General features: G+C 41.9%; 1 protein-coding gene across 2 annotated transcripts in view; it reads left to right on the top strand.

Moving 5' to 3' along the window:
* Positions 1-9,395, top strand: part of LOC140159227 (DNA polymerase kappa-like) — a 28,773-nt gene extending 19,378 nt beyond the window's left edge. For both annotated transcript variants that reach the window (XM_072182633.1, XM_072182634.1), the window contains exons 9-13: positions 4,387-4,516; positions 4,913-5,084; positions 6,116-7,015; positions 7,536-7,596; positions 8,846-9,395. In XM_072182633.1, coding sequence (XP_072038734.1) covers positions 4,387-4,516; positions 4,913-5,084; positions 6,116-7,015; positions 7,536-7,596; positions 8,846-8,930 — 1,348 coding nt within the window. In that variant the 3' untranslated portion in view covers positions 8,931-9,395. The remainder of the gene's footprint in view (positions 1-4,386; positions 4,517-4,912; positions 5,085-6,115; positions 7,016-7,535; positions 7,597-8,845) is intronic.
* Positions 9,396-12,543: the final 3,148 nt, after the last annotated feature.

Raw genomic sequence — 12,543 nt, 5'->3', positions numbered from 1 at the left:
GCCTTTTGCGCTACGGTTGAGGACCGGGCAAAGAAGGCCACCAATGAGAGCACTCTGAAGAAGTCGGAGGCTGCCCTGACCAAGGGAAGGGCAGTAAGGCTGAAAGAAGAAGCACAAGAAGAAGAAGTCTTCTAAGCGTTCTTCAGCGCCAGCTCCGCTTCAGCAGGACGCCAGCACCACAGACTACACCCGAGCCGAGGCTACTCCAGCACCTCCCAAGAAAACTGGGAAGCGCAAGAGTAGTGCTGGACCGTATGGCAAGCCCCTAAGAAGAGCCGTTCTTCTAAGGGTGGCAAACCAGATCGGTCCTGAGGGCACGGCGGTCGACAGTCCATGCCGGCAGGCCTTGGACTTCCACAGGGATTCCCCTGTGGGCGGCCGCTGTGCATTACGCCCAGAGATGGCATGCCATCTCACCGGGCGCCTGGGTATTGTCAGTGGTCAGTGGGGGTTACAGGCTGGAATTTACCAGCCACCCCTCGTGCGCCTGCACGATTCAGAGGTCCACGGTAGTGCCGCCAGACGGCCCCCAGCGTCGGGCACTACTGTCAGAGGTCACTCAGCTTCTCACGAAGCAAGCGATTGTCCCGGTCTACCCCCCTTTCACCAAGGGGTTTTGGAGCACGTTTTTTCTGGCTCCAAAGAAGACCGGCGACTGAGGCCATTCTGAACCTCAAGCCGTTGAGCGAGTTCATCAGGCCCAAGAGGTTCAGAATGGAGACTCTCGCTCGGTGCTAGCCTGCCCCATCAAGGGTATGTGGGCGGCATCGCTAGATCTCTCGGACGCATATCTGCATGTTCCGATCGCACCTCAAGATCAGAGGTTTCTACGCTTCAAGGTACAGGGTCAAACTTACCAGTTTCGATGCCTGCCATTCGCTTGTCCACCTCCCCAGAGTGTTTACACTCCTGGTCAGGCGGTGGCAGCGTACCTGAAGCGCAGGGGAGTCAACATGTGTTGCTACCTGGACGATTGGTTCATTTACGGACGCACCCGCTGGAGACACAGTGTCTCGTGGAGTTAGTAGTCCGTGCGGTGCGGGACCTGGGATTTCTGATCAACGTCAAGAAATCCAATTTGGTCCCGACGCGAGACACCACTATTCTTAGGGGCCCAGATCAACCTCAAGGAGGGATCGCGGTGCCCTCACCGAGAGGGTGACGAACATGGCGAGGTGTGCCCGACTCTTGGCCGAGTCAGAGGGGCACCCGCTGTGGCATGGATGAAGGTTTTGGGCCTTATGGCCAGTATGGTAGACCTCGTGCCGTACTGCCGCTTTCACATGAGGCCTATACAACTACACCTTCTAGCCTTTTACAGGCCCAGTCGTCACCCAATATCCCTCGCGGTTCCGATGTCGGAGATCGCGCGAGAGGAACTCTGGTGGTGGACCCATCAGCCCAATTTGACTCAAGGTGTCAGGTTTCCTGCACCAGCGGTCGGCCACGTAGTGACGACCGGCGCGTCAAAGCTGGGCTGGGGGGCCACATCCACGGGACTCAGTCTCGGGCCTATGGTCGGCCACGGAGACGGAGTTCCATATCAACCTTCTCGCACTTTGGGCAGTGGAGAGAACTCTCCAGCATTTCGAGAAGGTGATCGTGGATCTCATATCGTTGTCCAAACAGACAACACAACCGTGGTGGCCTACCTCAACAGACAAGGGGGCACCAGGTCACCACGGTTATGCCTGCACGCACCACGCCTGATAGGGTGGTGCAAGGCCAGGCAGATTACGTTGAGAGCGATGCACATAGCGGGAGTCACCAACATCCTCGCGGACGATCTGTCACGAGGAAAGGTGTCGGGACCTACAGAATGGTCCCTTGCTCCGCAGGTCGCCCAGAGCGATCTTGAGGTGATGTACCACCCTCGATAGATTTGTTCGCATCTCATCGAAATCATCAGCTGCGGTGTATTGCTCAAGGGTCGCAGACCCACAGGCGTTCGCCGTGGGCGCTCTGTCCGTGAGACTGGGGAGGAATGACTGCTTACGCTTTCCCCGATCTCACTGCTCGCAAGGGTGGTGACCAAGATCGGGAGGGAGGATTGCAACGTCATTCTGATAGCTCCGTTCTGGCCGACACACCTGTGGTTTCGACCGATGGTGGATCTACTAGCGGCTCAGCCGCGAGTACTCCCCGAGTTACCAAATCTACTCCGGATGCCCGGAGGAGAGGTACCAAGTCTACCACTAGAGCACCTGCAGTTAGCTGCATGGCCCTTATCAGGGAACGTCGCGGCGGAGGGAGGCTTTTCATCAGAAGCTGCTTCTCTCATCGCCGGGGTAGACGAGAGTCTACCCTCCGTGCACGTATAGTCAGCGTTTGGCTCCCTACTACGCATGGTGCGATGAGAGCAATACATCTCCCACTAGAGCCCCTGTGCCTCTAGTGGCAGATTTTCTGACAGAAAAGTTCAGGTCAGGACTTCAGCAGGCAACGATAGCCAACTATAAGTCAGCCATTCTCTCGATTCATCGGGGATTTGAAGACGGGTCGACTATCAATTCAGATGGGTCCCTAAGTCTTCTTCTCGACGGTATGTTCAACGAGCGCCCGCCGGCAAGGAAGGTGGTCCCTCCATGGGACCTCAACACAGTCTTGGAGTATATTAAGGGTCCCCTTTTGAGCCCCTGTCAAAAGCGACCCTTAAATACGTCCACTCTTAAGCGGCCTTTCTTCTGGCGTTGGCTTCGGGCGGCGCTGCTCAGAGTTACACGCAGTCTCGAAGTCAGCCTCCGTATTTACTAACAACGGAGCGACGCTGTTTCTTCGCCCGGATTTCCTTGCAAAAAATGAGCGAAGTACATTCCGACACTCGCCCTCTTCCTCCCCAATATTGGGCAGGGTTCGTCAATAGCCGAAGACAGGTTGTGGTGCCCGGTGAGGGCGCTACAGCACTACCTTGGCCGAACACAAACCTTAAGAGGGGCTCATGACCGCTTTTTTATCACTCACGCAGAACCGCACGGTCCAGCCGCTAAACAGACTCTGGCACGGTGGCTGGTCCAGGTGTTGGTGGACTCGGGGCGGCAAAAGACGCCGCCCCAAGGCCCACTCAACCAGATCTATCTCATCTTCGTGGGCCTACCATAGGGGGTCCCCATAGAAGAGATTTGTCAGGCTGTGTCTTGGAAGAACCCGTCGTCCTTTTCCACGGTTTACTACAAAAACGTAAACCAACGACCAGGCGATAAGTTCTCCAGGGCTATTCTGCGGAGATAATATGGTGGTTGGGTATCAGGTGTTTTATGGACAAGCAGGATGCCAACATGGTAAGAACCAGTGTTTCTATTCTTAACCACTGAACTTTCAGTTCAGGGGTTTTTGTCTGTTCACGTAGTCTTTCTGTTTCCCGGCCGGGAGGGGGGGGAAATAGTTTGACCTCGCGATTACCATGCTACCCACTCTCCCGATCCTTATCAGATGCTGGCCAATCTTGTACCTCCATCCGTCGGTTACTTGCTAGATCGATCTTTCAGATGTTGATGCAAGAAGTATCTTAATCAACATCGGAAGCGGTAAGATCGACCGGTGTACTGAGTCTAGTCCCAAACAAAAATGTTTGGTAGACTCATAACCGGTGCGATCTTACCTTTCCGATGTTGATTATCTCGACCCGCCGCCCCCTACAAGTTTGGCCGAGTAGGGGCTGCCCAAGTCGGATAAGGGATGAGTATCGTGTGTGACGTCACCGAATGGGTGAGTCCACTCGGGGATCGGGGTTTTGTTATTTATTCATTTATGTGGGACAAAATGACTATTGGTTTTTCCGCATCTCGGGATCGATGCAAGAAGTATCTTAATCAACATCGGAAAGGTAAGATCGCACCGGTTATGAGTCTACCAAACATTTTTGTTTGGGACTAGTATTCAACATGATTCTTAGGGTTGTTTTGAATGATGGATTGAAAGCCATATTCTTTCATTCAGAATCAGGTCAAGAGGTTCCCGACCACTCAAACTAGGGTCATATTTCCACACTACTGCCTTTCTTACAGAGCCTCTGATTGGTAAATTATATGATAAAATCGTCTGAGTAACCAATCAACATAGAGCTTTTTGATCTTGTAGCAAACTTAAGCTCAATACCCCTTTAGCCCTACTGACTGTTCTTACCATATATCTGATTGGCTCAATACATGATATAGCCCTCTTTCTAACCAATCAAAATACTTGTTAGAGGCAGATATTTTGCCAGTGGTTCCCTTGGGGATAAAGCTGGAAAGTAACACAGTTTTGACATGTGGATGTGGTCACCTTAGGTTTGACTTCCAAGAATCAAAAGTTGTCATCCAAATAAGGTTGGGAAGCTGTGGATAGATATGTAGTCTTTTCAGCAAGAAGTAAATTGAATTTATCATTTCTTTTTCATCTTTTCAGGGACTCTGAAAGGAAAAGCATGAGTACTGAAAGGACATTTCATGAAATCAACAAACCGGATGAATTGTTTAGCAAATGTAGAGAGTTATGTGAAGCATTAGCTGAGGACCTTGCTCAGGAAGAATTAAAGGTTGGCCAAGTTCATAATTTGAACTGGGGTCAGATGGGGAAGGCCAGATATTAGTAAAAACTGTCGAACGGGCATGAAACTTGGTGGGTATAGTCACCATTTCGAGCCAAATTTTGGGAAGGTCATTTAGGGTTACCAGGGGTCATGAGGTCAAATAAGTAAGAATTGTCTGATGGGCATGAAACTTGGTGGGTACGGTCACAATCTGCCAGGTAATCACGCCCAGCCAAGAACCGCCAAATACGGGTAACCGCCTACTAGTTATAAATTAAAAGGCCTGCTAAAGTAGACTATAACCATACATCCGAAGGTCCAAAACAAATAATGAGGTGTCTAACATCCCTGATCACGAGTAGTTGCCAACTGTAACATTTAAATTTTGTATTCATCTCACAGGGAAAGACAGTGGGCATCAAGATCAAAACAGTGAAATTTGATGTGAAAACCAGGGTTTATACCGTACCATCACCAGTGTGCTCAGCAGAGGAACTATTTAATGTGGCTAAGGATCTGTTAAAAACTGAAATCAGGGCATGTCAGCCTGAACCATTGCGGTTACGACTTATGGGTAAGCTCTTCATTCAATATTATTGTAGGTTAATACATGTCTCTTCTATATACAACAACAGTGTGGTAGGCAGGGGCAGGGAGGCAACTTAATTTCCTCCAAATGCACAAATTGTCAGGGATAAAATGGTGGTAGCAAAGAGCAAAAAGTGTCATTAAAATTACTAAAAATGGGGCAAAGATTTTTAAAATCCGACGAAAATGTAGCAAATGGGGACAAAGATATATCAAAAATTGCATGAAAATGGAGGCAGAATTTTGAACAATTGAGACGAAAATTGACAAATTGGGATGAAAGTTTGGCTTTGCCCCCCCACCCACTAAAAGGCTGGGTACACTGCTGGTGATACAATCAAGCAAAATAGGTGAGAAAGAACCATGCAGCACATATGTGATGCGATCAAGCAAAATGAGTCTGATGTCGATCAAAATCAAAATTCAGTTTTCTATCTCATTATATGAGCCATTCTCAGAGCTTTATTTTGCTGAAACCCCCATCATAATTAGATGTATAGTTCCAGAGATATGGCCATTTTAGTGTTGCTCAGAACAATACAATACAAAGGAAATTGAATACCATTATTGATTATATCTCAAAATCAATATTCCCGACATCCGACTCATTTTGCTTGATCGCATCACATATGCATCGCACATGATATGATGCATGGTTTGTGAGATGCACGGTTCTTTCTCCCCATTGTATATTGGTATGCTCATAATTGCAGGTAAGCATGATTATAAACTTGATCTTGTGTGCTAGTGTGTAATGTTTCAACATGTTTTTATTTGAATTAAAGTTTTAACTTCAACACTACATTATTTTTCGCTCACCTGGAACGTTTTCACTAATCCGACTAGCGTCTTCAGCAGATGGTGATGCTGTGTTGATATCTTGTCTACAATCGGGATATCTCTCACTGATGATGTCATATGATAGAAAAATAGTGTAGTGTTGAAGTTAAAACTTTAATTCATTTTATCTACCACTACGTATGAATATCCACTCGTATGTTTTTATTTGTTTTGTAGGTGTGAGGATATCATCCCTGGAGCAGAAAGGAAAATCTAATGACAAGCAGAATACAATTACAAAATTCTTTAAGAAAAAGGAATCAAGTAAGCAATTACCACTTGTGGACAATAATGGTGCTGAAACATCATCAAAATCAGACTGTTTACAAAACAGATCATTACAGCCATCAGAAAAGGGAGAACCAAGTTTACCATCGTTCAACCATAGCGGAATAGATGCTGTGAAAGGAGACGTTGCTGTACAATGTACTTTTTCAACAGGTGTATCAGATGTGAAGATGCCTTCAACATCAATGCACAATACTGAATATTCTAATAATGCCAAAGAACAATCGGGTAATTATGGCATAGAGAGACCAACTCATTCAACTGGTGAACTATCTGCAGCCGGTGACATTAGCCTTGTTTGTCCTGTGTGCAACAAAACGCAGTCCACAGTCGATTTAGGAGCTTTCAATGAACATGTTGATGCATGTCTTATAGACGATACACAGAAAGATGCAACTCCTGATGTCCCAACTTCTAGGACAAATTTTGTGGAAGGCAATTTTGAGACTGATGTACTACAAGGATCTTTGAATCATACCAGTACATCTAACTTTGATGAAGCACCTGGTACAGCTGATCTCCCTGGCAGGCTCCCTGGACCTAATGATAAAGCTACCTCTTCCACATTCAATCAGTCCATCTCTTCAACAGTCAATCAGTCAACCTCTTCAACAACCAATCAGTCCATCTCTTCTACCACTGCAGAGGAGCATCCTAGTGGCAGCTCACTAGGGCTTGTGTGTCCTATATGCTGTAAAGAACAACGTACAAGTGACTTGGAGGAATTCAACACCCATGTCGATGTGTGTCTGAATAAAGGTGCAATTAAGGAGATATTGCATCAGCAAGGTAACTTCGGGGGTAACTTATCTCTTGGGTAATCAATTCATCTAGTTCCTATACACTGTATAAGGTGCTTTACTCAGGTGTGTGAGTGTTAGATAGTATAAGTTCTTGCCCCTGCAGTGTCTAATTTCTGTTTCTTGTGGAAAAAAACTTATTCCACTGAACAAGAATCTTACTGCTAATTTTCTCAGTCTACCCATACAAAACTTGGGGAGCTGATCCTGGCTGTGGTGGTTATTATATAGGCTGATCAGGGTTTGCGCCTGTATAGAGCTGCATCCCTGAATGATCTAAATGGTTTATAAGGTGTGTCTTGGGCCAAAGTGGTCAGCGACTTTCTGTGAAGCATAAGGAGCTTATGTAATTGCGCTATATGAATCTCTGGCTTTTTTTCTTTGCCTCTCAGCATTCTTCAAATATCATGTAGCCTCATCCCAGTCAATGGTGTGGTTTCTTTCTTCAGAAGGTAACATTTCACAAATTAGTAATGTATTGTCTTGTTTATTTTTTCTCAAATCCACAGCTGAAACAGATTCACAGTCTACAAATAGACAGCTCTCTCCCACCAAGATCCCATCTAAAAGGTATCTATTCGAGTATGTGCTAGCAAATAAGCTGTGGCTTACAAATTAATGTCAAGGGTTGTATGACATTTTCTCATACATACACATCATGCATGCCCTGAAATGTAACTTATGATATTGTTACGAGAATTTGGTCCCAGGTCTTTATTATTTACAACATTCATATTCCAGTTTTCATAGCTAAATAACCACAATATTTAGCACATCCACTTTAATCAAGTAAAGTGTCACCAAAAGATCCCACATTTTAGCATCTAGCAAGTAAAAACCCATTTTTACAGTTTGTCACCAAAAGACCCATTTCTTTCAATGTAAGTGACCCCTAGTTTTGAATTGCGCCAGGATTTCTTTTCACACTTTTACACACTTTCATACAAGTGCATGCCTGGCAACCGTTCCGATTTAATCAGATTCGTTCCGATTTTTGAGGTCAAAGGTCACAAAAATCGGAAAAATTCGATTTTGAAAATGTAAAAAAAAAGTTTTTGGCGACTTTGAGAGAACCACTGGACCTATTCTGAAGTGCTAGGATCATAAGGATCATTCACAGTTAATTTTTTTTTTTTAATTGGAAAAATTGGAAAAATTATGAACAAATTACAGTTTGTTATTTTTAATATGCAAACCATTAACCAATATTTACCTCTTCATGTAGCACATATTATAAATGCATGGAAAACCAATGCATCTATAATATGTGATACATGAAGAGGTAAACACTAGTTAATGGTTTACATATTAAGGATAACAAACTGTAATTTTGTAAATGATCTTAGCACTTCAGAATAGGTCCAGTGGTTCTCTAAAGTTGCCAAAAACTTTGAAATTAAACAAAAAATTAGAAAAAAAAATTTAATTAAAAAAAAAAAAAAAATTTTTATTTTTCCAACCTTTTTTTTTTTCCCAAGTTTTGTTTCGCTTCTCACTTCACTCTAATTAGACACTGACCTTAGTTCCAAAGGTTGGCAAGTATGCGCCGTTCTGGGTGAGCGCGTGCTTCATGCGCACCATGTACAGATTTTATTTTTACAATGTTGGCAGGTATGCAAGTCGTTGCCCTCCCCAATCATCATGGAATAACTCGCAATAAATCATTGATGTGTGTGTATCATGAGTGAGGGAGGGAGAGGTTAAGGGTTTCAAAAGAAATGTCTACAGCTGTGCACTGCCCTCTGCATACTGTATGGCCGCATTGCTATTTGATGAATTGATTGAGTAGTGTTAAACAATTTCATTCTTTCAATTTCAGGAGTGGTTCTACTCAACAGAGTACAGCAAAAAGAAGAAAACAGGACAAGAAACAAGGCTCTACTCTACACAAGTTTTTCAACTAAAATATTACTAGACTTTCATTCAAAGACGTCACACTGTTTAAAGGCTCATTCAGTGATTTGCTCATTCGGAAGATCATAAACATATTCATATTTTTACACCTTTGTTACACCTTTGTTAGTATCATAGATGTATTAATATAGTCTGTTAGTGGTTAAGTTAAAAGTTATTTATTAAGGACATTTTCATTAAAGACTGTTTCTTGTTTTTATCGCACAATGAGGCTGCCAAATTTGGTATGGTATGATGGTTAAGGCGATAGCAATTTAGACTTTCAGGGTGGGTTATCTACATGTTTTATGCAAGACATGATAATTGATATATTGTGATCAAATTGTTGATCGTTTGGTGGTGCCGTCTAAACAAAATATTTTATACAGAAATTTGCTGAATGAGCCTTTAATGGGCATAGAACTTGGAAGTTTGTAGCCTTGATTCAAGGCATTAGGATAGTGGTATCCGTCACTCATATGTGACCCATCACATCGAAACACGGCAGTTGTCGTCAAAAATGAACTTACAGGTTTGTTTACCAGACTAAAGGCCTGCTTTTAAGCTTTAAAATGACACCTCATCCATTGATGTCGCATGTAGAATGGTGATTTTATGGGACAAATAGAATTCAAATTCCTTATTATTTCCTTTATTTTGCGGGGCACATTTTCTTTATTATCTTTAAATGTAGGTTTCCGACAACTGCCGTGTTTCGATGTGATGGGTCACATATGTATAGCCAGTGTTACCCATCTGACCACCTAATTAGCCAACCACATGACCATATGTTCAGATATATCAAGTGTCACGCTTTTCTTCCAGTTTGCACAAACTTTCAGACAACAGCAAAAACTCACTGAAGGGCTATATTCACAGCCAGAGGGGAGGGAGATCTTATATCACGCCTAATATAATGGCACATGATCTATGGTATACCAATGTACTTTGGTAGATATTACTAGTACTTTTAACATGTTGAAGAACTGGGATTTGCTGATGGAGAGAACAGGGCCATAGTAGAAAAAAAGAATAAGATATCATATCACAGACATCAGGTCAGAAATGACTTGAGCAAGTTTAAGAAGTTTGCTGCTGCAGCTGTGTGGATCTGCAATATCAAAAGTGTGTGATTAGTCGATCATTTTGGTAGTGGCTAATTGTTAACTGTTTTCATCTTGATTTTCTTACGTCCTTGGATGCCTCAAATACCTGCATAATATTTCATGTGACACAACCAAGCAAAATTTGTCAAGTAACTTAATACAAAAAGACTAAACATTGATGAAAATCTCATGAAATTTGAAATTCCTGAGATTCTTTCATGTTATGCAAAACAGTAAAATAGAACAAAAATTGGACTCATTTGCTATTAACTTTAAACAACTAAGAATATTCATTTTGCTTGATTCATCCGTAAAACTGGCATTAACAGGTTCTGGTTTTGATACCATTAGATAATTTACTTTTTCAAATCTGGTTGTACATGCTGTTATTCAATGCAATAAGGAGCAACAAAGGCGATATTAATTTTTATATGAATACTTGTATAAAGTTTATTTTATTATATATTTTGTAATATATGACAATTGTAAACTTATTACTGAAATAAAATCATTTATACATATAGAGTCTTTTAAGTTCCCTTTGTAATGGTGTGAAACACATGATTAAGAATTTAGAGGCAGTTTATACTTGAAAGAGTAGAGATGCAAAAACTGCTAAATGCCATTTTCAAACTTTTTAGTTATGACCATGTAAATCCGCTTTAAATTGACACCATACTTTAAAAAAATCAGAAGGTATATATATCTTTGAAAATATGATCAAAGTAGCAGATATTTATATTTGACCAATTATATTTGCCTCAATTTCAAGATGAGAAAAATGGATATGTGACCCAATTAATCCACTCAGGTTTAAGTCGGAAATTTTGAAAATTGAGTTACTACCATTACCAACTTTGCTCAGTACCTACAAATACTGATGTTGAATGCCCAGGTCTCTTGAATACTTGGTTGCAAAGTTACGCACCTTTCATATGTCCATTTTCTTATGTTTTTTATTGTTTGTTTGTTTTTATTTTGTTTTTTCTCCTCACTTGTTGCTTGTATCTCAGTTCCATTATTGCCAACTTTAGCCTGATTGGTCCAATCAGGCTAAAGTTGGCAATAATGGAACTGAGATACAAGCAAAAAGTGAGGAGAAAAAACAAAATAAAAACAAACAAATATATCACTTTTTGAATCTGAACTCTTCACTTCTCATTTTGGTGTGTGACATTGCAACAAGAGTTGTTCCATTCCCCACTCAAAGTGAGGTGTAATAAATCAAAAACTACATGGTTTATATCCGGGAAATAGGGCACACTATTTTCCTTCAGTACTGGCTACGGGCCTATAGCCAGTGACCACTGGGAAAATGTGTGCCCTATTTTCCCTTTAACCATGTAGTATTTGTAATTGTATAGTACAAATGCCCCTTGAGCAGTTAGCCTTTAGACACCCAGTAATCAAGTTGACAAAGTTAAAAGATTTCTCCCACAGGATATCCCCCATAGGGCCCAGACATAGTACTATACTATTCGGCAAGGTCCTTCTGCACTGCCCGACTGCTCTTTCTGATTGTTGCATAAAAAGAACTAAGTCAAGCGATGCTACACACTTTGTTCAGCGAATGAGGTTCCAATGTGATGATGACGTGATTCAATTAGCCAATCAGAATCTCACTTCTGTGAATGCACCAAATAAGCAGGGTACAAAAGGACCTTGCTGAATAGTACAACAGCTATAACAGGGACGCCTTTGTAATTTCCAGTAGGTTGCCGTTATGGAACCAAATATTTTTATACGTTATGTCAAACAAAATAATATAAACTATTCTAAGTTCTAAGTTCATCAGGAGCAATATCATTGCACTAAATTGGCAAATTAAGTTGTACATGTTACAGACCTGAAACTAACCTTAAGTGCAAAAAGCTAAAAATGCTCAAGAAAAGCTGGAAAACGGCGTAAAAATTGGGGTAAAATAGCTAAAATTGGGAAGAAAACACATAAATTTGATCAACATAAAAAGCTGAAATCTGCTAAAAAGAGGACAAGTTTCAGGATTAAGTATTTACTCAGTTTTAGATGATTCATCTTCTGTGTGAATTTTAATATTTCTTCAGTATAAATGCAAGAAACACCTCACTCAGAGGAAGAGAATACTAGTAAGAGTCAACAGAATCTGAGTACAAGCCGCAATTTGATCTTTGACCCCTAAACTTTGACCTTTGGGGTCATAAATATTTTTTAACATGTTTAGAATGTCGTAAGAAGGATGTCATAAGAAATATTCCTGGTGAATTTCAGTTTAATCGGAACTTAAACATGGATTTAGATTTTTTTTAAATTTTTGATTGACCTTATGACCCCTTAATGACCTTTGACCTCAATGAAAAAAAAACCTCATGTACACCAACAAAATGCATTCCAATTTTAATTAAAATTTTTTAACATGTTCAGTTGTCGAGATAAAAATCAGTTATTTAGCTAAAAACAGGAAGTGACCCCTTAATGACCTTCGACCCCCAAAATAAAAATACCATGCATACATCAGGTAACACTGATTCATGTATGATGG

The sequence above is a fragment of the Amphiura filiformis genome, chromosome 8 (genome assembly GCF_039555335.1).
Source record: "Amphiura filiformis chromosome 8, Afil_fr2py, whole genome shotgun sequence".
In the NCBI taxonomy this organism is placed as follows: domain Eukaryota; kingdom Metazoa; phylum Echinodermata; class Ophiuroidea; order Amphilepidida; family Amphiuridae; genus Amphiura; species Amphiura filiformis.
This window is presented reverse-complemented; position numbering and strand designations above follow the sequence as displayed.